At 37.2% G+C, this 27606-nt stretch overlaps 2 protein-coding genes across 2 annotated transcripts; one reads left to right on the top strand and one right to left on the bottom strand.

The window, feature by feature from the left end:
* Positions 1-471: 471 nt before the first annotated feature.
* ftsj3 (FtsJ RNA 2'-O-methyltransferase 3) lies at positions 472-13548 on the bottom strand. The gene is made up of 20 exons (XM_051911363.1): positions 13364-13548; positions 12570-12675; positions 11187-11233; positions 11031-11110; positions 10858-10957; positions 10584-10776; positions 7541-7658; positions 7162-7266; positions 6967-7067; positions 6797-6883; positions 6571-6723; positions 5393-5528; positions 5116-5312; positions 4220-4337; positions 3926-4140; positions 3750-3844; positions 2257-2359; positions 1993-2176; positions 1245-1339; positions 472-1165 (listed from the first exon to the last, which is right to left on the bottom strand). Exons 1-20 carry the CDS (start codon positions 13428-13430, stop codon positions 865-867), a joined length of 2601 nt encoding a protein of 866 aa, XP_051767323.1. The 5' UTR covers positions 13431-13548; the 3' UTR covers positions 472-864.
* Positions 13549-14017: 469 nt separating this feature from the next.
* Positions 14018-26858, top strand: lonp1 (lon peptidase 1, mitochondrial). The gene is made up of 18 exons (XM_051911362.1): positions 14018-14546; positions 16937-17025; positions 17108-17227; positions 17324-17582; positions 18523-18584; positions 18669-18798; positions 18870-18953; positions 19045-19265; positions 20851-20989; positions 21089-21267; positions 21356-21443; positions 21548-21670; positions 21754-21870; positions 23421-23561; positions 23640-23805; positions 24825-25045; positions 25158-25322; positions 26363-26858. Exons 1-18 carry the CDS (start codon positions 14049-14051, stop codon positions 26510-26512), a joined length of 2952 nt encoding a protein of 983 aa, XP_051767322.1. The 5' UTR covers positions 14018-14048; the 3' UTR covers positions 26513-26858.
* Positions 26859-27606: the final 748 nt, after the last annotated feature.

Raw genomic sequence — 27606 nt, 5'->3', positions numbered from 1 at the left:
AATAAGTATGCAAGTACATGTACATTCAAATATGGAATTTTTAAGGATCGATAAGATTGTTTGAGAATCGTAATTCATTGCTAGGGGTTGGGAACAGTAAGATTCCAGAACTGTTTTCAGAACCGAAACTTAAAATTTTTGCACGGAACAGGTGTGCCGAATTTGAACCCCCTGCCATATTATTACCCCCCTAGTATTGGTAGGTTGAGGAGTAGGTGTGGAGGAGCTGTTAGGATGAGGGGTGGGGTTAAGATTAGCCAATCAGGTAGCGACTTCAACGATTCGTCACAACACCGGTACTTTTCAAAAAACACTACCGGTTCTGGATAAGAACCGCTTCTCAGTTCCCATCCCTGTTCATTGCAAAATCCATTAAATATTTTTTAAATAAAAACATACAAATAAACGCACACATATATTTAATAGTATATTTACTTGTGTACTGTATATGAATAAAATTTAAATGACACATTGTCGATTTTAGCTTGTATTTATTTAAAAAGTCACTAACAATCCAAGCAGATTTTTATTTTTTTTTTGCATACACATTGGCATAATTAATCCAGAAAAATCAGAAGGTTACTGTATACACCTGAAGTTCATATACCACAAAGTATATGTTAAACATGAAAACACTCAGCATTATAACAATGCTGAAAAACATCAACGATCTGAGCCACGTCTGATTGGTCTAAAGGTTCAGCCCCTTATTTGTAGTCAAGTGTGTCAAAGTCCGAGCAAAGCAGCATGTTGTCGGTAACAAGAGGCGGGAGGAGTATATTAGCATACAGCGCTAATAATCCAGTCAGAACGACATGGCTGGCCAAATTAACTCAGTCTAAATGAGGGCATGAGGGGCGTCGCTCACTTCTTCGGACGTCCTTTTCCTGCCTTCATGCCCCGCCCCCCTTTATTGCCCCACCCTCCTTTATTGCCCTGCCCTCCTTTATTGCTCCGCCCTCCTTTATTGCCCCGCCCTCCTTTGCCTCGCTGCCTCTCATCCTTCCTCTGTGCGGCCCTCGTGTCTTTCTTCATCCGTCCGTCCACCACACGGAAAGCGCCCTTGACTCCGGCCGGACGCCGCACTCTGCTTCCGACGCCCTTCTTGGCCACAATGTATGTGACGTCCTGCTTCTCTTTACCCACGCCGGCCTTTTTGTAGATGCTGCGAGCGAAGGAAAGTGAAAATGAGTTTTCATGAGTTTGACATGAAATGAAGCTTGCGCCTCAATGCCAAGACTGACCTTTTGAGCTGTGCCATTTTTTCCCGCTCTGAAATATCCACCGTGTTCACGACGGCTTCAGCCTTCTTCTTGGCCTGTTCCAACTTCTTCAACGTCTACGACAAGAAAAAATGCATTTAAAGACCATATTTAGTTTGACTTTTCCTGAAGTCAGTGTATGTTTGTCAAGGTTTCTTGCATCAGAAATAGTTTTTCAATATCATTTTCCACTGGATAACAATTTTTAAAAAAAAACAAAAAGTAAAAATTAATAAGAACCTTTTGAATAGCATCAATAAAATTAATAATAATAAATTAATAATAAATAAATATTTTTATATTTAAAAGATGTTTAAATTTTTCTTGTTATATATAAAACAATAACATGTAAACACATTTTTTATATATATATATATATATATATATATATATATATATATATAAAATAGTATATTTTTAATATTTTATAATAAAAAAACTCTAAACTACTAAAATTCAAACTAGTAAAATGAAATCATAAACATCTATAACATTAATAACACTATTAAAACAACTATATTAATATATTTATTAATAATAATAATAATAATAATAATAAAAATAGTAATAAATATCTCAACTTTAGTATAACTATTTTATTGATTTCCTTGAATTATTAAAATATTTTTTCCAAGTCTAAAATGTGTAATATTAGTGAATAATGCTAATAATAATAATAATAATAATAATATATGTCTTAACGCTTATCTGAAAGCCATTGAGCTCTTACCCGTCTCTTCTTGCGGGCTTTGGCCTCTGCCACGCGCCTGATGGGACGGGCGTTGATTTCCCGCCATTTCTGCTTGTATTCCTCCACCATGTCTTTGGTGACAGGAACAGGCCTCATCCGGTGCTTCTTTTCATCGTCAAAAAACCAGGCGGGAACTTCGGTCATGTCGTCCGAGTTCGCAAACCTGCAAGAACAGCATGAAGACGACTTTATTACCTCAAACACGCGGCTAATGTGACGGCTAACAGATGTCTGCGCTCTCACCTGTGGAAGGAGCCGTCGATCAGGTCTCGTGCTCTCTTTTTCGAGGTGGCGATCTGAGCACCGAGCGCCAAACCCTCCGCGTCAAGAATCCGAGCACGTTTATCTGTGAAACAGAAAATAATTACACAAATTAAATATAGCTACAAGCAGGAATTAAGGGGCCAAACACCACAGAGGCAGAATGAGGAGCTAAAAATCAAGGTATGAAGCATCAGAGCAACTGAAACAATGAGTAAAGACATTTGGAGATGATTTTAAGCAAAATAATTGAAAGCCCATAAATACAATCACTTGTAATGAGACATAATTACTTATTACTTTTGACCAATAGGTGGCACTGACACCAAATTGATCTGGTGTGGTCAGTGTTGGGTGATAATTACACGCATAAAGTTTGGTGTCAATATGTCAATATGTCAAATCTTTCCAGAGCATATGCAGTTTGGCTATATGCCATTAAATTCATTGATGCGGTAAACAAAAGCAGTTTCGTCCATCGACAAGAAATCCATAACTTTTTGCCAGCATGGTCTGAAGATGATCTGACTCGAATTTGGTGAAAATCAGATAAACGGTCTAGGAGGACTTTGAAAAAGTAGGTTTAAAGAAAATCAAAATGGCAGACAGGAAGTTTGTTCACAATCCAAGGAATCCATCAAGACCAGTTCCATTACAATAGGCCAAAACTTTTAAATTTCATTATAATTTGAGTTTCTAAACTTTTGAGTGCTGATGACACTTGGCGAGATTCATTATGACATGCCAACGCGCATAAAATATAGTATTTGCGCCAAAATTTAAAATGCCCGACATGGGAAAATTGGGTATCATTTGACTCGGCATGCTGCACCGAAACTAATGAGACCAGTATTGTGATTTTTGGCCAGACCATTGAGAAGTTATAAGCAAATATACCAATTTTCATATCTCGTGACCACGAGGTGGCACTGTGCTGAAACTGTGCAGATACCCTCAAGCTATAGTTGTCATAACACACGCTAAATTTGGTCAGAATACGCTAAAGTGTTGCGGATATCACTGCGTCACATTTTGTCGAATTCATTTACGCATTACTTGAGAATGGTTTTATGAATCAACTTAAATTCTACGTTTGTGTGTCGCCATGGTCTGAAGATGACCTGATTCAATGTTCGTGAAAATCAAAGCAGGAGCTAGAAATCCAAAAATTTAAAATGGCGGAAAATGACGTCATAGGGTGCAAGAATCTTCTTTCTAGCCCTTACGGTTTTTGGACAGTTGGTGGCGCTAGAGGGATTGAGTTAGAGGCTTAAAAATTTTTGTGGTTATTGTTCAGACTGTCCTCTATCCGTGTGCCAAATTTCACAAATTTTTACTATACGGTCCTATGGGCTATGACCATAGACTCAAACGTAATAAGACGACGACGGTGACGACTAACAAATAAATTACGGTTCTTGGCCCCTAAATACAATTCTGATGATGTCAAATGTTGAATATGATTCTGAACTGACTTATTTTTTCAACAGGAACAACTTGAAAGTCGTCGTCATCAGCCAATCCTCCCATGCCGACGGCCGCCGAGGCGTGTTTCATTTGCGCAATTTCCCTGTTGAAAAACACATTAGTTTCTTTAGGGAATGGAATTGAGCTTGCGCAGTGCTAATATGAACTAATATATAAACGTCACCTCTCGTCATCGCTGCTGTCATCATCGGAGTCGCTGTCGTCTTCGTCTCCAGCCTTCTCCACTTCCTGTGAGGGCGTGGCCACTTCCTCTTCCTGTGCGGCAGGCTCCGCCTCCGCTTTCCTCTTTTTGCCCTTTCCAGACTGCAGCAGCTGGGTTTGTTTCAGTTCACTAATGGCGTCTCTGTCGTCATCCAGATCCAGCTCTGCAAAGATGTCCTGTGCAGACGTTAAAGCGTTAAAATCTACCGTAAACCGGATTTAGGGATCCGCATTGGTCTAAATGAGTGATTCACACCTTGCTGAACCACATATTGGCCTCGCGCTCTTTCTTCTCGTCTTTTCCTTCCAGTTCGACGAGCAACTCGTTCCCGTTGGTTTCCCCATCGTCCTGCTGCTCGCTGGCAAACGAAACTCTGCAGGAAATGCAAAAACAGCGCTGAAATCCTCCAAAATAAAAGTGCTTCATCAACGACACACTGAGACCTACAGTTTGTTCAGACGTGAAAATTGTGTCACTGTTTTTTTCCCCATTTAATCTTCATTTTGTTTCAAACACGCATTATGTTCTCACTTTTTGTGTGAAATATTACAAACATTAACCATGGTAAGTACAGTTTCTGAAAAAATTGTTTTAACAATTACTGCTACAATGAAAATACACACAAATTATCTACTTTTATAGTAAACTACACAATGTAAACAAAATAAAAATATATTTATAACTATAAATATAGATTTTTATTTTGCTTAGTTATTAAAAAATAAATATACATATATAATATCAATTTGTTTATATTTTAAGAATTATTTAAATTATATATATTTATCCTATGTCTATATTTAAAACACTTGTAAACATAATACAAATATAATTCATTATATATTTATTGTATATTATTTAGTTTAATTAAAAAATTAAACATTTAAGTTTGTTTTGTTTTAAGTATATAAATTATATTTTTTATATTTAATAGAAATATCTAATGAAAATCTAATGTAACAATACAATTGATATATTTTTTTAACAAAAAATAAAGAATATATATATATATATATAATAAATAAAATATAAATAATTGTTTATTTTATTTAAATGTATAGTTTATACATTTATTTTATATTATATATTTTTACACTTATTTAAAAAAAAAAAAAAAAATATATATATATATATATATATATATATCATACTTTTTCTTCTTGGGTATCTTTGCCTCGATTTCTCTCTCTTTCGTCTCGATTTCCTCGAGGTCGTCCGAGTCGAGGTCAGAGGCCAGAGACACGTGCTCGTCTTCGTCCTCGTCAGAGAGGTGTAGGTCCTCCTCCTCCTCTTCCTCCAGCAGAGCGTCCGCTCCCTTCATGTCGCCCTGTGTGATGGCGCTGAGACCCTGCAGGACAGAGAAACACCGTGAGCACACGCCAGCCCAGGAACCGCTCATCTAGAGGAGGCAGGTTGGGGTTTTCTTGCCTCTGTCTTTTTGATGGCCATGAGGGAAAACATGGCGCAATCGCTGGTGTCAGCGATGGAAACTCCAGGAAGATCCATCTTCAGCTCCACTCTCTCTCTCTGTTTCCGTCGTTCCTTTAGGAGCTTCTTCTTTTTCCTGTTTACCAACAAAGACACGTTAAAATAAACACCAGTTAAACATTTGTAAAGCAGGGTTATTATCGTTAACTAAAACTAGAAACTATGCAGACATATTAAAAATAAATAAATAAAAAGAGAGAGACAAAAATACACAATAAAAATCAAAGGTCAAACCAATTAAAAAAATAAAAAAAATAAAAAATACCAGTTTCGAAGGTGCGTTTGGTGAAAAACGTTTTTTTTTTTTTTTTTTTTTTTTTTTTTTCCAGGGTTATTATCGTTAGTTCATTTTACAAATATTACTTGAAATAAAACACACATTACCTGAAATAATATATAAAAAAAACTTCAAGGCAACATTTCATTTCATTCAAGTACAAAACTAACAAAAACCACATGAATTTCAACTAAAAACTATATAGACATAAAAAAAACCTAAAAAAAAAGGACAAAAACACAAAAATACTAAAATTTTAAAATATATTTTTGTAATTTTTAAAACATGTAAGCATATATAGAAATAATTTTTTTACAATTACTTTATATTTCTTAATTTTTAAATAATAGAAACTTATTAAATTAATAAAAACTTATTAAAATTTAACTTATAACTTAACTTAATAGAAACTTATTCTTATTTTTTAAGTTTTATTAAAGTTTTTAAAATAATTTAAATATAACAATATATATATAAAATTATTTACATTTTCTAATTTCATATTTTAAAAAATAAGTATTAAAAATGCAATTAAAATTACAATCTAATCTATTTTTAAACATTAAATATTTTATGTGTAATATTTAAATATATATTATACACACACACACACACACAATTAAAATAAATACAACATAAAACATTTTAAGTACTAAAATAAACTTAATGCACTACAACTAAAAACAATATTGATATATTTAAAAAAAAAAATAATAATGTCAAAAACACAAAATTACTTAATCTTTAAAATGAAAACAGAAAATACTACATAAAATCGTGAAAATACTAACTACAATAGATATATCGATGATACTAAAACAACAAAGTGATGTGAATCTACCGTTTAAGATCGGAAAACTCTTCGGCCTTCATCTCCGCCAGTTTCTTCTCCATCTCCTCTTCCTCGTCGTCCGCCTCGTTCTCCTTCTTTTCTCCTGCCTTTTTCTTGCTTTCCTTCTCATCAGTATCGCTCTCTTCATCGTTTGAGCTGAGACTACGTTAAAATGCGCAGTTAATAATGAATCTTCACTATATGACATAAATTATATGATGTAATAATTACATACTTGATTTCCTGGTCCAGCTGCTGGGCTTCCTGCCTCAGTTTTTTAGCCAGGAACCTCCTCAGCTTGGATCTCCATGAGAGCAACAGACTAAAAACAAACACAACAGCCAATCAGATTTCAGCTCTCCATATATGGACGTCCTACATATAAACATCAACACCAGGACTCACCGCAGCTCCTTTCGGCCCAAGACTTTAATATCTGAGCAGCACTCTTTGATTTCTGGTGAAGTGAGGGGGTGGGATTCAAGCTCGGGGTTATCAAAGGTAATCTGGAGCAAAACAGATGGAAATCAGGAGGAGAAATACATGGGCAAACATGTTTACTGACGTCAGTTGTATGCCAGAAGAGGCTTGAAAACATACTTTATTGGCTTTGCTCAAGAAATCAACAGGGTTTTCGGCCTTTAAGAATTCTGTTATTGAGAAGATGTGATAGAGAGTGAGATCTCCATCGCTGTAGCCTTCAGCCTGAAACACCGCAGAGGAAACAGGTTCAATTCAATGGAAAATACAGAATAAAACGTTTCATAATGTTAAAAAGTACAAAAAAATAAAACAGACTTAAGATACAATTAGGTATATATGATCTACAAAAATACATATATAATATTGTATAACAATAATAAAACATTTTTAAATGTATACATTTTAAAATCTATAACAATATTTAAAAATAATTTAAAAAAAATATATTCACAAAAACACATTCATGCAAACATAAGCGAAGCATAGTAAGACATACTTTGGGCTTTTTTTTGGTAACCAGCTCTTTCACAGTTTTCACTTGTACATCGACCTCTTTAAAAGCATGTTTGGGGTCAAAGAACTTGTTGTCAATTTTATCCGGGGCCAAAAAACCTGAAGGATAAGAGAAATATATTTATACAGACAGACAGATGGACGGATAGACAAACAGACAGAACAAACAACAAAAACAAAAAGTACAGAGGCAGAACGACGATAGAATGAACAGATACAGACCTTAGATAAAACAGATGATAGAATTATAGAACGAGCGATACGAAGGAATGATAGAAAGATAGAACAAACCAACGATAGATAATATAGACTGTAAATCACTCACATGTGACCAAATTCCACGAGAGGTGACTAAAGAATGTCTTTAATTAGCCAATGGCTAGTAAATTGTACGGTTTCAGTTGCCTGTGATTGAGTTAGAGACAAAAAATAAGTTTAGCGCAGATATAATTTCAGGTCCTGCTGAGCTTTACGAGCCGTCGCTTGGCTGAGAGCGCCCTCTGTCGCTCTCTCACACAAATGCAGTCACAGCGCACATCGTACGATAATTATCGTATTTGTATTTTGACCTCTGTACGATAAATAATGAAAAAAATTCCATAATGTACGATAATTTCAGAACTTTGTGACACTTCAAATGATGGTCGTTGTAATCATATGGCTTCTATACTCATTGATCTAGCTGTGGATCCGACATCTACCGTCATACCGTGTTACGCACGTCTTCCATCTCATCTCACGTTACGTCTTCTCGGCCAATCAGACTCTCTCTCACAAGCACAAGTTAACGTTTGGAGTTTGGACCTTCCCACTAAGGTACACCTAGTTATTTATCTATTGTGGTAATTTGCAGGTCAAAAAGTTGTTGGTCTGGATAAATACCTGTATTCTGTACGTTTTCTTCCAAATACGATTATTTTGAGGTTCTGGTACGATGCTTGGACATTTCCAATCTGGCAACACTGAAGCACATGTAGTTGACCAGTGCTGCGTTGTTATGAAAGTTTATCATTCCAGGGCTCAACGCTAAGGATTTTTTGTACTGGCCCAGTTGGGCCAGTGGTTCAAATTTTTACTTGCCCCGCCAAAATTATCACTTGCCCCAAGTAAAAGAAAAGGAAATGGGCCTATAAAATAAGCCTAGTTATTGCTTTTGTTGTTTTTGATACTTGTAACCTTAATAAATAGGGTTATGACACCAAAAGCTACTAGATTAACTCACTTAAATTTTAAATATTGTTAGACAAATGGACAGTAAGTAATAAAATAGTAACAAATAATTAAATTATGAGTAATAGCCAAAATAAATACAACAGAACAAACACATAAATGAAACTGTGCTTTTCAAGTTTTTCATGTAGGTTTAAACAGGAAGCTACAGAAATTGTAATATAATGTACAACTATATAACTGGCCTATAGATTAAACTTTATTAAAGTTAATCAGTCAAGAGCAGTTACAGATGCTTAAATAATGTTTTGAAATGCTGAACATAAAACGTTAAATACTGTTATTTGAAATTATTCAAAAATGAAGACACTTGAAGGATTAGTTCACTTCTGAATGAAAATTTGCTGATAATTTACTCACTCCCATGTCATCCAAGATGTCTTTCCTTCTTCAGTCGAAAAGAAATTAAGGTTTTTGATGAAAACATTACAGGATTATTCTCCTGATAGTGGACTTCAATGGCCTCGTCTGGTATCGTTTAAAGCCCTTTGAAGCTGCACTGAAACTGTAATTTTGACCTTCAACCGTTTGGAGGCCATTGAAGTCCATTATAATCCTGGAATGTTTTCATCAAAAACCTTAATTTCTTTTCGACTGAAGAAAGAAAGATATGAACATCTTGGATGACATGGGGGTGAGTAAATTATCAGGAAAAGTTTATTTGAAAGTGGACTAATCCTTTAAAACGTGAAATTAAACCCGCCAGTAGGTGGCAGCGAATCACTGTTAATGAGCAAGTCATTGAGATTCAACCGATTCATTCAAACGGCTGATTCATTCAGGAAGTGTTGCTCAAGAGACGCAAAACAGTTCTGTGGACTTTGTTTGGAACTATTTTCTCAGGCAAAATAGAACGAAACAGGCATTTTGGTGTCTAAAATGTAAGTCACTTGATATTAAGTTCTTGTTCATTAAACTGTACGCTGTATAAAATCAGTATCACATTTGTAATCGTGCTGATATTTGGAGAAAAACGGCGCTCTTTGTTTAATATTGGTTACCTATATTAAATAATATAAAAGATATACAGGGTCATTTTTGCCCCTTATCTTGAATTCTGGGGCATTCTAAAGGCATTTTAATAGTCTAAATCACGCAGTGAAAGCCTACACTAAATATGCACGCACACTAGTCTAACCTACTAGACTCAATGTGTGTGTTTTTGTTTGGTTTTTGTAAAGTGAGCGACATACTCGATAATTTCAGATCATTAAAATCAAGAATTATGATATCATAGACGATATATATATATCGCACATGTTGATGTACGTCAACATGTACATCAACATTTTGATGTACGTTTGAAGCAGCGTTAAGAGTTAGAGGCTTAAGTGATAAATTGAGTGATAATCGTTCGATTATTGAAGGAAAGAGAAACACAAGAACTACAAATGACTTCCAGCCACAGCCTTAGATGAAATCAACTGAAAAGACATTAAATCTCTTATTACAAACCAGACTGACTTTATTTTTGTCATCCTTCTACAGTTCTTTTTGAGAATTAACAGGTTTAGATGTTGATGTTTTATTGAAAATGTTTTTCATCAGTGATCAGTGTTTCATTTAGTTGGCCAGTTTGACTCTTTGCTTTTTATATTAGTTTGTGGTTTTTGTAACAGACATTTATAGAATGACCAATAGAACAAACAAGTGAGAGACAGAACGAACAATAGAATGAACAATACAGACAAGCAGATGAAAAACAAATGACTGTGTTATAGAACAAGTGATATATAAACAAGAGAACAATTAAGCAACATAAAATGAACAAACAGAATGAACTACAGCTTTACCCTTGACAGACGACGAAGATCTCAGCGGACTCGTTTCGCGAGGCCTGTGGTTTGGTGGCCTGAACCTTCTTGAAGAACTGCTGGAAGATCCACATGAGCGGCTGATAGTCTTTGGAGCGGAAGACTTTAGTGATAAACGTGCCGCCCTTCGTGAGGAACTCGCAGGCCAGTTTGAGAGCCATCAAAGTGAGACTCGCTGCAGGACACAAACACAACCAATGACACTCCATGCTTTCTGACACGCTCAGGACTTTCTATACGTGCCATTTTCCTGTACCTTGAGAGAAGGCGTCATGCTGCCAGTTGGCACCAACGTTGGGCGCGCCGTCATTCAGGACCACGTCCACCTTCCACGTCTGCAGCTCCTTCCTGAGAGCCTGACGGAAGAAGAGCGTTCGTCAGTGCTGCGGTCACAAATCTGACCAGACTGAAGCATGCGGCGACACAAACCTGTCTGCATTTCTCCGTCGTAATGTCCTCCTGCAGGGTGACCACGTTCGGGATGGGTTTGATCGGCACCAGATCCACACCTGGCAACAAATCAAGAGCATCAACACTGGATCTCTGAGTCTGAATCAGTGACATTACACTTCAAATCACACTCACCGATGATGAGGCTGGACACGGGCATGAACTTTGACGCCACCTGCAGCCTGAATGAGAAAGACAGACGGGTCAGTCATTAATAGGGTTGGGTATCGTTTGAATTTTAGCTATTCTGATTTCTATATTCCAATATTCCAACATTTAGATATCAAAATATTTATTTTTGCAAAACATTCTGTTGCAGCTGAATACCATGAACAAATATCAGCAGCCTAAAGAACTACTAACTAATAAACTAGACTAATTAAAGGATTCGTTGAAATTAAAATCTCCTAATAGTTTACTCATCCCCATGTCATCCAAGATGTTTATGTCTTTCTTTCTTCAGTCGAAAAGAAATTAAGGTTTTTGAGGAAAACATTCCAGGATTTTTCTCCATATAGTGGACTTCACTGGGGTTCAACGGGTTGAAGGTCCAAATGTCAGTTTCAGTTCAGCTTCAAAGAGCTCTACACGATCCCAGACGAGGAATAAGAGTCTTATCTAGAGAAACCATCGGCCATTTTCTAAAAAATAAAATAAAATCATATACTTTTTAACCACAAATGCTCATCTTGCACTGCTCTGTGATGCTCCACACATTACGTAATCATGTTACGTAAGGTCACGCGGAAGTACCGTGGTAGGGCGAAAAACTCCATCTCATTTTCTCCTCCAACTTCAAAATCGCCCGACATCGTTTTTTTACCTTTACTTTTGTAAAGGCCGTTTGACTTAGTCTTTGCACGTTCGTTTTGTAGACACTGGATCGGTACTTCCGCCTACGTCACATGTGACCTTTCCAACGTGATTACGTAATGCGTGGAGCATCACAGAGCAGTGCAAGACGAGCATTTGTGGTTAAAAAGTATATAATTTTTATTTTTTTTTATAGAAAATGGCCGATGGTTTCTCTAGATAAGACTCTTATTCCTCGTCTGGGATCATGTAGAGCTCTTTGAAGCTGCACTGAAACTGACATTTGGACCTTCAACCCGTTGAACCCCAGTGAAGTCCACTATATGGAGAAAAATCCTGGAATGTTTTCCTCAAAAACCTTCATTTCTTTTCCACTGAAGAAAGAAAGACAAACATCTTGGATGACATGGGGGTGAGTAAATTATCAGGAATTTTTAATTCTGAAGTGAACTAATCCTTTAACATTCACTTAAATCATAACTGATGCAAAAGATATGGATGCTCTTTTCTGTGCTCTGGATGTGTCCAGCACAGAAAACAGCACACAAGTGCCGAACTGAGTTCTCTTTTGCATCTTCTAGCACTTTAATGTGGTTTTAAACCATTCAAAAGAGCTCACAGGAAGCAATATGTGGAATCGATTTTTGATTCCCAGCCCTAAAACTCCCGCACAGACACATTAGTAAAGCAGCAGTGTTTACTCACCATCCTCCTGGAGCGGCACACAGATCCACCAGAGCTCGAGCTTTCTGAAGAAACTGGAACTTACGATTGAGCTGAATGAGCTTGAACGACGATCGGGACCGATAACCTTAAATGAGCAACGATAAACGAACCTTCATTTAAATGATCACATGTTTCTGGTAATACATTTTGCATTAAATCATACATCCAGAAAATTTAAACACACAACACAGGATTTCTGAGAAAAAAAAAAGAAAAAGGAAATAACATTTCATAGGGCCCTATTACCGTAAAAAAATATATAAGTTGTTAAAGTGTTATAAATTCAATTTATTAGACATTATTAAAATTTCATTAAACCATTAAAATGGAATCCAGAACAATTACAATGAAAAACCAGAAATAAAAATTGTATAAGGCCCTAAAAATGTCATATTTGTTACACTTTAAATAAAATCTTGCAACATTAAATACGTTTCATGACTTCAATTAATTACACGTTTTTGACTACTACAAGTCCACAAAAATATAAACGGAAAATACGGAATTTGTGAAAAATAAGAACATCAGTATATTCCTACAACATGGTAAACACATGGTATTACCATAGTATAGGCATGGTATCAGATTGTAATTCCATGCTAGAGTACTAAATGATTACCATGACACTTCTATGAAACTCTGAGGAATGACAGGCTACTGTAATCTCAAAACACCCGCTATTACTATAGTTAATGTTAAAAAAACAAGGTAATAACGTGGTACTTCGTGATATCACACACATGCATCTTAATGTTCACGTTTACGCGACTTACCCGTTTCTTTTGCGAGATGATAGAATTTATCCTTTCTGGTTTTCCCGACTTTGAGTTTTTTACCCATGGTTTCTGTGGCAAATTACCCGTTTATAAGCTTTATTTCGACACGTTTCACCTCACCGTGTCGCGAGCTACTGAGCCACAGACACACGTGTATTTTGGGGGCGCCGGTAGATGACGTCACAGGCAAGTAGTACAATCAAATGTAATTTTATCAATAATACAATATTTAAAATATTACATGTGGTAATAATGCATGATTTTAAAGGAATATATATAAAAATCTGATTCATAAATGAAGCAGTAGATGTATATTTAGTACATAAATAAGTACTTTACAGACATTGAGAATATGGGTCTTATTATGAAGTGTTCTTAGTATTGATGAACAATTTTGAAATGCATTTTTAATTAGAAATGATTTCCCATGCAGGAAGGAACTGAACATGAAGTAGGGTATTGATAGAAAAGGCACTTTTTAAATCTTTATCGGTTTGTTTTTATTATACTGTGGTACTATTTTTTATGTTATTTTATTAATTTTATAACTTTACATAATAATGTTACGTTCGTTCTCGTGTTAATATGCAAATGTGGGGGGCGTGTCATTTCTTTACGCCGTCATCAGAACTAGACAGCTGCGCGGTCACGTGCTCCTCGCACAGAATACTCCAGATCAAAGATGGCGGCGTACATGAGAATGTGGAGATCATACCGTCCAGTGTCCAGAAGCATCAGCACAGCTTCATCAGCCGGAGCGGTCATGATCAGAGCCGGATTAAACGCGTTATTCCCGCGGGACCCGCTCAGCGGGAGCCGCTTCATCCACATCCAACGCTCGTATTCCAGCATTTCCAGCAGAAAGTCATTACACAACGCGAGAATCACAGCATCCATGGTGACTGACAGGTGGAGTCGCGTCACCGCGGGCTCCGGGAGCCTCGGCAGCGGCTGTCAGAGGAGGTTTCTCTTCGGGAATAAGGGCAGCGGGTTTTCTGGAGAGGACGGAGCGGAGAGCAGCGGTGGAGCTCCAGATGAGTCTGGAGGGGATGAAGGTCCGTACTCTCCTCCTCAGATGACCGCTCTCACCCCGATGCTCGTCCCCGAGGTTTTCCCGAACGTGCCTCTCATCGCTGTCAACAGGAATCCCGTGTTTCCAAGATTCATCAAAATCATTGAGGTGATCTCACATGGTCTCATCCGCGCATGACGCAATCAGTTTTATTAAACAAACAAGGTGGAAAAAACAATCGATTAATCGATACAAGAAAAAGTAGCTTATGACATAAATAAGTATAGTTTGCTTTTAAAGTCAAGTTTTGTGTGTTTTACTGTAGTGTTTACTTTCTGATGGATGTTTGCTGGTGATTTCATCATCCACTGTGTGTGTGTGTGTGTGTGTGTGTGTGTGTGTGAGAGAGAGAGACTGAGTGAGTGAATGGAGTATCTAGAAAGTTCTTTCCTGAGAAGTTTGTGTATTTTTTGACCTGGTTAAATATCATGTCAGTACTCGAGTAGTTGATGTCTTGTAGTTTCATGAAATTCTCTATCGAAAACAGCAGTTTTCTTGCAATGTTTCTGATTTAAAGACATTGATAATGGGGACTGATTGTCTTAATAGACTCATTTGTCGATTATTTCTTCGGTTAATAGGATGGATCGATTAATCAGATTTTAATCAATTATTAACACAGTCGGTACTCCACATCCACAAGCGCATAAACAATATGCTTTTGTTTGATGCATTTAACCCTGTAAGCCAGATCTATGAAATAATAGTCCAAAAAATCTATTTTTACGATTTATTGAACATTTTGACAAAATCTTTAAAAAAGTTTGCATATTTGCGTTGAGTATCATATTTGATCCGCTGATCCAGAGAGAGCCGTTGTCATGTTTATGTATGAAACGGCTTCACAAACAGTCTTTTCAACCACACAGTATCAATTTCTGTCTTACAATAATTCATATTATCACAGAAGTACTGGGATAAAAGTTTATAGTTTGGATATAAACACTGATCTCTATGATAGAGATCAAAATAGAGTGAATCACCCTTTGAAAATAACTTGATGCTTCAAATGATGATTGTATCATTTACATCGTTACACCAGTAGGTGGCGACAAGCGACTATTAAAAAATGTATTCGTCATTGAATCATTCATTCAAGAGATTCCTTAAAAATGCTGATTCATCCAGTAATGAAACAAGTGAAGTATTTATGAGTGAGTCATTGATTCATTCATTTAAGAGATTCGTTCAAAAACTCTTGCTGTGTTCGAAATCGCCCCCTATACCATCATTCACTATTCCCTACATTACTCCACTAATATAGTCCACTTGAAGGAGTGAATGAAACGAGTGACTGAATTCGGACACTGAGTGCACTGGAAGGGCTGCCGATTTCACATAGTTTGTGCTGCTGTTTAATCTTTTGAAATGTAGCAAACTGGCAGCTCCAGTAGTAATGAATATTTATGTTAAACTCTGCCATGAAAACTAGCATGTACAAACCTTAATTAAACGATTTAATGATCAATTAAAAAGGAAATTATACCTGTATGATATTATACTGGACCAGCGCGGTTTGGAAACTGAATGGATGATTGATTCAGCTGCGGGCGCCATCTCCTGGCGAGACGCGGGAATACATTCAGTGCGCGACTCTCACAGTGCATTATGGGTATTCTCTAGCCGTTAAGCGTGCATCTTGTTAATGCAGTGCATTGTGGGATTGAATGAGTGCACTCAACATCGTCCACTATGGTTTCGGACACCACTACAAATGGCTGTCCCCTCAAATAGTGCCCTATTTAAGGGTATAGGGGGCGATTTCGGACACAGCCTCTGATTGATCCAGTAATGAAAGTATTTGTGAGTGAGTCATCGATTCATTCATTTAAGAGATTCATTCAAAAACGCTGATTTCATCTAGTAATTAAACAAGTGAAGTATTTGAGCGTGTCATTGAATCAATCATTCAAGAGATTCGTTCAAAAATGCTGATTCATCCAGTAATGAAACAGGTGGAGTATTTATGAGTGAGTCATTGAATCATTCATTCAAGAGATTTGTTCAAAAACTCTGATTGATGCAGTAATGAAACAAGTGAAGTATTTATGAGTGAGTCATTGATTAATTCATTCAAGAGATTTGTTCAAAAACGCTGATTCATCCAGTGATGAAACAAGTATTTATAAGTGAGTCATTGAATCATTCATTCAACCCAATTTTTAAAAATAATTCATTCAGATTGATTAAACATTTTAAATCAATCATTTTTAAACATTTTGACTGCAGCCATTAACAATTTGTCAGAACCTCTAAGAAAAATTACATATTTTGTTTAGTTGTCTGTTCAGATTCAAAATCGTGGAAAATCGTGATTTCTGTTTTAAACAAAAAATATTATTGATTGATTAGTTGTTATAGCCCCACTTGACTACGATATATAATATTTTGAACTTTTGAATAAAAAATAAAGAAAACATGTTAATGCTTTTAGCTACCCAGAGAAATATTACCACTCCAGCTAATATGCGTATTTGTGAATCTTTTGGCATCTTAAGGTGAAAAACAAGCAGCTCATGGACCTGCTGAGGCGAAAAGTTCGCCTCGCTCAGCCATACGCAGGGGTTTTTTTGAAGAAAGATGACAAGTAAGTGATTGTGCGGTTGATATAACGACTGTATTACAGTTCCAGTTGATTTCACGCTGATTGCGGTGCGTTTGTTTCTCAGTAACGAGTCGGATGTGGTGGAGAGTCTGGATGCCGTTTACCACACCGGGACATTTGTGCAGATCCACGAGATGCAGGACCTCGGAGACAAACTTCGTATGATTGTGATGGGACACAGAAGGTGATGGTCGGAATCACAACAAACTTTGTGGACTAACTGAGGAAAAAAGTGTTTCTCGGGAAAGTTGTCTGACCTTGTTTTCCCACCGTTTCCCAGGATCCGCATCAATAAGCAGCTGGATGTTGAGCCGGAGGAGCCCGTGTCCCTGGAGGTCGAGGCTGAAGGTGAACACACGAAAGCCCCGCGCCGGAAGCAGAAGCGATCCCGCAAGGATTCGGTGCCGCTGGCGGAGGCGATGGAGGGGAAGGTGCGGGAAGCAGAGTTGGTGGTGGAGGCGCTTCCTCTGCCCAGCGTCCTCATGGTGGAGGTGGACAACGTGATCCATGAGGACTTCCAGGTCACAGAAGAAGTCAAGGTCAGCCTTACTTTACTATCACTATAGTTTCCATTCGTATTTTCAGCTTGACTTTATTTTCATATTATCCGTTTTCACTTCAATTTCATAGTGATTTTTGTTGTTTTGTCTTTTTTATTAGTGTTTTTTTTTTTTTTTTTTTTTGTCTCTGTAGTTTTTATTTTAGTTTTAGTACTTCAACTTAAATGAAAATGAGAATATTTGAATAAAATGTCTTTATTTTAAACATGTCTGTATAGTTTTTATAAATATTTTGAATTAGATTTCATTTTTATTTTCCTTTTTTACTTGAATTTTAGTTCATTTTTTGGTGTTTGTGTGTGTTTGTCACTTTTTAAATATGTCTATATAGTTTTTATTCATTATTATTTAAGTTTTGGTACTTCAACTTAAACAAAAATTAGATTGTTGAAATAAAATAAAATATTGTTTTATTTATACTGGCAAGACCAGTATCGCCTGTCTATTTTTCAATATGTCAGTATATTTTTATTAATATTTTGAATTCCAGTTTTTTTGTTTTCACTTTTTTATATAGTTTTAGTGATTTTCTTTCATTTATTCAGTTTTAGTGTTTGTCATTTATTCGATTTTTTTTAATATTTCTATATAGTTTATATTCATTTTTATTTCCCTTTTAGTGCTTTTTTTATAATTTAAATAAAAATTAGAACTTTAAAGTCAAATGTCTATAGAGTTTTATCATTTGTTTCAGTTTTAGTACTTCAGCTTAAACAAAAATGAGAAGTTTTTTAATTTATTCTATTTCTATTCTATTTCTATACTATTTTCAAGTAGCATTTTTTTTTTTGGTTTTAGTTAACGATAATATGGTTCAGTATGCTAAGCATTTTCCAGGATACCGGAAATGCATTTATCCAAAGCGACTTAAAATTTTCTAGTTTAGAATTATAGTATACGTTCTGTTGTTTTAAACCAGGCTCTGACTGCTGAGATCGTCAAGACTATACGTGACATTATTGCTCTGAATCCACTGTACAGGTAAGAGACGTAAAAGAGGCTGTTTAAAACCGCATGCTAAGGCACATGTTTGTCAACATGTTTGTCTGTCCGTGTGTTTGGTAGAGAGTCTGTGCTCCAGATGATGCAGGCTGGTCAGAGAGTGGTAGATAACCCAATTTACCTGAGCGACATGGGGGCGGCACTGACCGGGGCCGAATCGCACGAGTTACAGGACGTCCTGGAGGAAACAAACGTACGTTTATGACCCCCAAAACCGTGTCTCAGAACGTCAATGTGAGTCTAACAGGAAAACTGTCATTACAGATTCCCAAACGACTCTACAAAGCACTTTCTCTGCTAAAGAAGGAATACGAACTGAGTAAACTACAGCAGCGTCTTGGGAGGGAGGTGAGGACACGAGTTCATGTAGTTCATGACCTGCTGTGTCTTATTCATTGGGGTTTCCCGTTATTTTACGCCTGTTTGTTTTAATGGTCAGGTTGAGGAGAAGATCAAGCAGACACACAGGAAGTACCTCCTCCAGGAGCAGCTGAAGATCATTAAGAAGGAGCTCGGCCTGGAGAAGGAGGACAAAGACGCCATTGAGGAGAAGTTCAGGGAGAGGTTGAAGGATCGCACTGTACCTCAGCACATCATGGACGTTATTAACGAGGAGCTGAACAAACTGGGGCTGTTAGATAATCACTCCTCAGAGTTCAAGTAAGGAGTTCATCATTGTTATAAACAAATATAGTCTATGATTACTATAATGTCTCTTCTTCTAATGTCCTTTAAAAATGCACAAGAAGCTGAAAGCCAAAAGATGGTTGTACATGGACTCTACCTGGTCATTAGCTGCTCCAATTTGCTTTAAATGGTCGATCAGCAGTACTACAAGTTGGTGAACCTGGTTTTAACCTGGTAGACCAACAACAAGGTTGACAAAACCCAGCTAAAACCAGCTTAAGATGATTGTACATGGGTTCTACCTGGTCATTAACTGTTTTAGATGGTTGATCAGTTGGACTACAAACTGGTTGACCTGGTTTCGACCTGGAAGACCACCTTAGACCAGCAACAAGTTTGACAAAACATGGCTAAAACCAGCTTTGGATGGTTGTACGTGGATTTTGACCTGGAATTGACCTGGTAGACCACATTAGACCAACAACAAGGTTTACAAAGCACAAGAAGCTGAAAACACATGTAAAACCAGCTTACGATGGTTATACATGGACTCTACCTGATCTTTAGCTGATTCAAGCTGCTCTAGATGATTAATTAATTGGACTACAAGTTTGTGGACCTGGTTTTGACCTGGTAGACCACCTTAAACCAGCAACAAGGTTGACAAAACCCAGCTAAAACTACCTTTAATACTTGAACATAGAGTCTACCTGGTCATTAGCTGCTCTTGATGGTTGGTCAGTTGGACTACAAGCTTGTGGACCTGGTTTTGACTTGGTAGACTGCCTTAGACCACCTTAGTCCAGCAACAAGGTTGACAAAACCCAGCTAAAACCAGCTTAAGATAGTTGAACATAGAGTCTACCTGGTCATTAGCTGCACTAGATGGTTGATCAGTTGGACTACAAACTAGCGGACCTGGTTTTGACTTGGTAGACTACCTTAGACCAGCAACTAGGTTGACAAAACCCAGCTAAAACCATCTTAAGATGGTACATAGATTCTACCTGGTCAATAGTTGGTTCAAGCTGCTCTAGATGATTAATTAGTTGGACTACAAGCTTGTGGACCTGGTTTTGATCTGGTAGACCACCTTAAACCAGCAACAAGGTTGACAAAACCCAGCTAAAACTAGCTTAAGATAGTTGAACATAGAGTCTACATGGTCATTAGCTGCTCTAGATGATTAGTCAGTTGGACTACAAGCTTGTGGACCTGGTTTTGACTTGGTAGACTGCCTTAGACCACCTTAGCCCAGCAACAAGGCAGACTTAACCCAGCTTAAGATGGTTGTACATAGCTTCTACTTGGTCATTAGCTTTTCTGGATGGTTAATCAGTTAATCTGCAAGCTGGTTCAACCTGGTAGACCACCTTAGATCAGCAACAAGTTTGACAAAACCCAGCTGAAACCAGCTTAAGGTGGTTGTACGTAGATTCTACCTGGTCATTAGCTGCTCTTGATGGTTGATCAGTTAGACTACAACCTGGTGGACCTGGATTTGATCTGGTAGACCACCTAAGTCCAACAGCAAACCAACTGCCATGTTCCACAAAGCAGTTTTACCTCCTTAAGATGGCATTTCACTCATTCAAACTCACTCATTCAAAATCCCCAGCGTTACCCGTAACTACTTAGACTGGCTGACCTCCATGCCGTGGGGCACCAACAGTGTGGAAAACCTGGAGCTGGGCCAAGCCAAAGAGGTGTTGGAAGAGGACCACTATGGAATGGATGACGTCAAGAAACGCATTCTGGTAAAAATCGAGCATAAGCGCCTCAACCTTTGTCCACTGAGTATGGGAGAAATTTGCTTTTCAAATCCTATTAACCCTGGTCCTTGTTCATTCATGCAGGAGTTCATTGCTGTAAGCCAGCTTAAAGGCAGCACACAAGGAAAGATCTTGTGTTTCTATGGACCTCCTGGAGTTGGCAAGACCAGTATCGCCCGTTCAATTGCCAGAGCACTTAATCGCGAATACTTCCGTTTTAGCGTGGGAGGAATGACGGATGTGGCAGAAATTAAAGGCCACAGGTGGGTGTTGCTGAACTTTCTGAAGAGTCTACACTTCTTTTCAAGCTCTTAGTACATGATACTGTATATAACTGTTCGTACATTGCAGGAGAACATATGTTGGTGCAATGCCAGGAAAGATCATCCAGTGTCTAAAGAAAACTAAGACTGAAAACCCATTGGTCCTTATTGATGAGGTATGATCTATAAACTTAATCCTAACTCTAACCCTACCAAAACTTTTGTTGTTCTTTAGGTGTGTGGAAATAACTGCAGCTGAATTCATCTTTTTGTTTTGCAGGTTGACAAAATAGGTAGAGGTTACCAGGGTGACCCATCTTCTGCGCTACTTGAGCTTTTAGACCCAGAACAGAATGCTAACTTTCTTGACCACTACCTGGATGTACCTGTTGACCTGTCTAAGGTATAAACTAGCGAAAATCACCATTCATTGGATGGATACTCTGCTTTCATTGTACCTACACTGGTGTTTCCTTTGGTTTTTAGGTGCTTTTCATTTGTACGGCCAATGTTCTCGACACCATCCCAGAACCCTTAAGAGACCGAATGGAAATGATCAACGTATCAGGCTACGTTGCTCAGGAGAAATTGGCCATTGCGGAGGTACGTTCACTTGGTCTCTTTTCCTGAAAATCAACAACACGTTTTTTGGGTCAGTTCAACAATTTGGGTCTGGCATAGTGGGTAAAGCTTAAAGCCACAAAACGGGAAGGTTGCTGGTTCAAGACCGGTAGTTAACAAGCTGTGAGCTGCAAAGCCCCTAAAGATGGTTGTGCACAGATTCTACTTGATCAGTAACTGATCAATTGGACCATAAGCTGGTGGACCAGGTTTTAACCTGGTTGATCACCTTAGACCAGCAGCAAGTTTGACAAAACCCAGCTAAAACTAGCTAAAGATGGTTGTACATGGATTCTACCTGGTTATTAGCTGCACTAGATGGTTGTCAGTTGGAGTACAAGCTGGTAGACCACCTTAGACCATCAACTAGGTCGACAAACTCCAGCAAAAAACAGTTTAAGGTGAATGTAAGTAGATTCAAGCTGCTCTAGATTATTGGTCAGTTGGAGTACAAGCTGGTAGACCTGGTTTTGATGTGGTAGACCACCTTAGACTATCAACTAGGTTGACAAACTCCAGCAAAAACCAGCTTAAGGTGGTTGTACGTAGATTCTGCCTGGTCATTAACTGCACTAGATGGTTGATCAGATGGACTACAAACTGGTTAACCCAGTGTCAACCTGGTAAACCACCTCAATCCTACAACTAGGTTTACAAACTCCAGCAAAAACCAGCTTAAGGAGGTTGTACGTAGATTCTACCTGGTCATTAGCTGATTCAGGCTGCTCTAAATGATTATTCAGTTGGACTACAAGCTGGTGGACCTGGCTTTGACCTGGAAGACCACCTTAGACGAGCAACAACGTTGACAACCTGGCTAAAACCAGCTTAAGGTGGTTGTACATTGGTTCTACCTGGTCATTAGCTGCACTAGATGGTTGATCAGTTGGACTACAAACTGATGAACCTGGTTTTGCCCTGGTAGACCGCCTTAGCCCAGCAACAAGGTTGACAAAACCCGGCTAAAACCAGCTTAAGGTGGTTGTACATTGGTTCTACCTGGTCATTAGCTGCACTAGATGGTTGATCAGTTGGACTACAAACTGATGAACCTGGTTTTGCCCTGGTAGACCGCCTTAGCCCAGCAACAAGGTTGACAAAACCCGGCTAAAACCAGCTTAAGGTGGTTGTACATTGGTTCTACCTGGTCATTAGCTGTTTTAGATGGTTGATCATTGGACTACAAGCTGGTGGACCTGGTTTTGACCTGGTAGACCACCTTAAACCAGCAACAAAAATGACAAAACCTAGCTAGAACTAGCTTAAGATGGTTATACATGGGTTCTACCTGGTCATTCACTGCACTAGATGATCAATCAGTTGGACTACAAACTGTTAGACCTGGTTTCGACCTGGTAGACCACCTTAGACTAGCAACAAGGTTGACAAAAACAAAGCTAAAACTATCTTAAGATAATCAATGCATCAGGTTATGTTGCTCAGGAGAAGAGTTTCGTTTCACTAGATGCATTGAAGTTGGTGTCAAAGTTCAACTTTGCTTAGTCATTTCCTGGTTCTTGTGACCACCACAGAGATACTTGGTACCCCAGTTGCGAACTCTATGTGGGTTGGATGACCAGAAGGCGAAAATAACCCCCGAGGCTCTGAACGTGCTCATCAGACAGTATTGCCGGGAGAGCGGCGTCAGGAACCTTCAGAAGCAAGTCGAGAAGGTACGACTCGCTTGTTGGTCATTCTTACCTGTCTTTAGGAGTGTTCTGAAAGTCTAGCCAAGTTTTGTACCTTCACAGGTGTTCCGAAAAGTAGCGTTCCGGATTGTCAGTGGCGATGAAACGGTGGTCAATGTCACCCCGGACAACCTCCAGGATTACGTCGGGAAGCCCATCTTCACTGTGGACCGAATGTACGATGTCACACCACCGGGAGTTGTCATGGGCCTGGCGTGGACGGCAATGGGTAAGTGTTCAACCGAGAACACGGTGCACTCGTTTCCAGACTTCACTATGAAAAGATTTGTGAAGTTTGCCTCAGACTCTGCATGGAAAGGCCTTCAGGTTTTTAAGTTAATATTTCAGTCGTTTAACAACACAGTCACATGTTCACCTTTCTCTGATGTTGGCTAGTGGTCACATGACATGCAGGTCTTGTTTGGTGAGTGTTTTAGTTTTTTTTTTATTTTAGAATTATGTAATTATTTTAATCTTACATATTCATGATTTAATTGATTTTTAGTTGGTGCTTTATTTTCATTTGCTTTAAAAAATTGTGTATTTTAATTTGACATTTTTTTATGAAAAAGTTCATTCTTGGTTGGTGCATTTATTTTGACTTTTATTTTATTTTAAAATTATGTATTTAAATTAAAATTTTGAAATTATTTATTTATTGCACATTATTTACATAACATTTAGTTGGTGCTTTTTTGATTTGTTTTTAGTTTTAAATCATGTATTTTTATTGTACATTTGATACATTCATTCTTAGTTGCTGCTGTTTAATTAATTATTAAATTAGTTTTAATTAATTATATGTTAAATAGTTAATTTCAACATTTTATTTTTTATGATTTATTTAATTTTTAGTTAATGCTCTATTTTGACATTTTAACATTATATAAATATTACATTTTTATGATTTAATTTTTAGTGCTTTTTGATTGTTTTATTTTGACAATTTATTTTGTAATTTAATTCAATTTTAGTTGGTGCTTTATTTTAGTTTTCATTTTAACATTATATTAATTTATGATTTAATTAATTTTTATTTAGTGCTTTATTTTGACATATTAACATTTATATTAATTTTTAAGGATTAATTTTTAATTAGCGCTTTATTTTGACTTTTTATTTGGACATTATTTATTTATTGTAATTTTTCATTTTTTATCACTTTAATTGATCATTAGCTTTTCATTCTGTCACTTTGGGAAACCCTGCTGTAAATAAAGCATCATTTCACCCTGCTTTCCTCCGCAGGCGGTTCGACGCTGTTCATCGAGACCTCTCTGAGGCGACCGAGGGAACCGCAGGGGAAAGACAGTGCCAAAGACGGAACGCTGGAGCTCACGGGGCAGCTGGGAGACGTGATGAAGGAAAGCGCTAAGATCGCATACACGTTCGCCCGCTCCTTCCTCATGAAGGAACAACCTGAGAACGAGTTCCTCGTGGGATCCCACATCCACCTCCATGTGCCTGAGGTGAAGATCACAGCTGCTTCTAGCAATCCTGAAGTCTTTAATTACCTTTAATTGTGATTGGGCAGGAGTCGAAGGTTCAGTAGGTGTTAAATATGCGTTTGTTTCTGTTCAGGGTGCGACTCCTAAAGACGGGCCGAGCGCCGGATGCACCATCGTGACGGCTCTGCTGTCCTTGGCCACCAACACACCAGCGCGTCAGAACGTGGCCATGACAGGAGAAGTGTCCCTGACCGGGAAGATCCTGCCTGTCGGAGGAATCAAGGAAAAGACCATTGCTGTGAGTTAGCAGGGCTTTGTATGGTATTGCATTTCCACCATATAAGAAAGAAAAATCATGCTGTGGTAAATCTTAATTATTACATAAAAAGTAAAAATGGACATACCAAGTCATAATTTTGAAAAAACTATTAATTTTTATGTCATAATTTCAACTTTTCATCATAAATATGACTGTCAATTTTGACTTTTCAACTCACATCTATGACTTGTCATAATTTCAACTTTTTGTCATAATTTTGACATTTTTCATCTCATAAATATGATTTAGTATGTCATAATTTCAACTTTTCATCTCATAAATGTGACTTAGTATGTAATAATTTTTAACTTTTGACCTATTTATCTCATAAAAATGACTTGGTATGTAAATTTCGACTTAGTATGTCATTTCATTTTGTCTTAATTTTAACTCATCATTTAATGACTTAGTATGTCATTTTCAACTTTTCAACTCATAAATATGATTTAGTATGTCATAATTTCAATTTAGTATGTCAATTTTCGACTTAACTCATAAAAAATACTGTCATAATTTTGATGTCAATTTGATTGTAATAATTTCACTTTTTTTTTTTTTTGTCAATTTTAACTTTTCATTTAATTATGACTTAGTATGTCATAATTTCGGTAATTATGATTTACAAAAGCATGATTTATTTATTTTTCCCCAGTGTGGCAGAATATGATTGTTTCATTGGGCTATTGATTATTGTTTCACAATCACATATTTGTAAATTAGTTTTTTACATTATGTATGAGATACATTAATATCTCACACAATATTGCCTTTTAAGTAAATTATTATTATTTTTTTAAGAATGTTTGGATGTTTATACTGAAATGAAGGGGGGAAAAAAAACAGATTTCCGTTAATACACATCACAATATGACACATTTGTATAGATATAAATTATTAATTTACTTAAGGATAATTGTGAATATATATATATATATATATATATATATGTGTGTGTGTATGTATATATATTTATACATATATATGCTGTATTCTGTAACCTATTTTGATTCTTGCGGCAGGCGAAGAGAGCCGGCGTCACCTGCATCATCCTGCCTGCAGAAAACAGGAAGGACTTCTCGGATCTGGCCGACTACATCACGGAAGGACTGGAAGTGCATTTTGTGGAAAACTACAGCGAGATCTACAAAATCGTGTTCTCCGGACAGTAACGAGTCGTGCTGTTTTATTACAGTTTTATCTTTTGCTACGTGAAATCACAAGCACACAGAAGCAGGCGCCACACGAGCTCCATCCTTCTGTTGTTGTGAGTTTTTACCCCACAGAAGTTACACGTAAAATGCGTGGATTCGTGGGATGCGGATCGGAAAGTCTGGGATCTGGACGTCACCATGATTCCTGAAGTGTTGGAGACTCTGGGATCCTGCAATCGCTGCTACGCAGCCCCTATTGATGATTTTATACTCATAACCCATTTCATCTGGAGTGTCATATTTGTACATAACTGCCTTAAATGTATTCCCTCAAATCATTTACAATAAATATAAATTATGCAACGGTTTGTGTGAGTCTCTACTCTGTAGAAATGATTTTATGTTAAATATTAAAAGCTATTTGTGTCTGTTAATGAGGGCGCAGGATTCATTTAGACTTTTATGGTAAAGATATTTTGAAATTAAGTTGCTGGTGTTTTACTTAAATCAGTTTTAATAATCTTTTGTCATGCTTTAAAGACTTATTTTGATGTGTTGACTAACATACTGGAGCACACGTGAAGTACTTGATTCTAATATTAACTGTAGAGTTATTCAATATTACATTTAAAGTTGATATTTTAGTTGTACTAAATTTCAACTTCATCAAATATATATAAATACATGACAAGTGTCATCAGAAATTACATGCAAGTATACTTTAGTTTACCTTAAATGCTTTGCGATACATTCAGTAGTGGACTTAATTCTATTGGCTTTGAAAGATGGTTTATGAAATTAAAGATGTATTTAATTCATTGGCTTAATTTCATGAATCAGACATAAAAAGCAGTATAAAGCTCCTTGATCCCTTATCTTTAGGGTTTTTTTGGTCTACTGAAGTTTCTTGGAAGGATATTTTCGCAGTGTGTTATTCAGTACGCAAGGGTTCATTTCCATTCAACCAGTGACAGAAGACAAAAAACAGCATATTGACTCAACCAACTGTATATTTGGTTAAACACACTTCTATATGATCCATCAATACAAACACAGTGTTTCTGCAAACATCAGCTACTCGAGTCAACCAGAACGACTGACACACTTAAATG

Source organism: Ctenopharyngodon idella, chromosome 10, assembly GCF_019924925.1.
Source record: "Ctenopharyngodon idella isolate HZGC_01 chromosome 10, HZGC01, whole genome shotgun sequence".
Taxonomy (NCBI): Eukaryota; Metazoa; Chordata; class Actinopteri; order Cypriniformes; family Xenocyprididae; genus Ctenopharyngodon; species Ctenopharyngodon idella.
The sequence above is the reverse complement of the archived record's forward strand: the minus strand, read 5'-3'. Positions and strand labels throughout refer to the sequence as shown.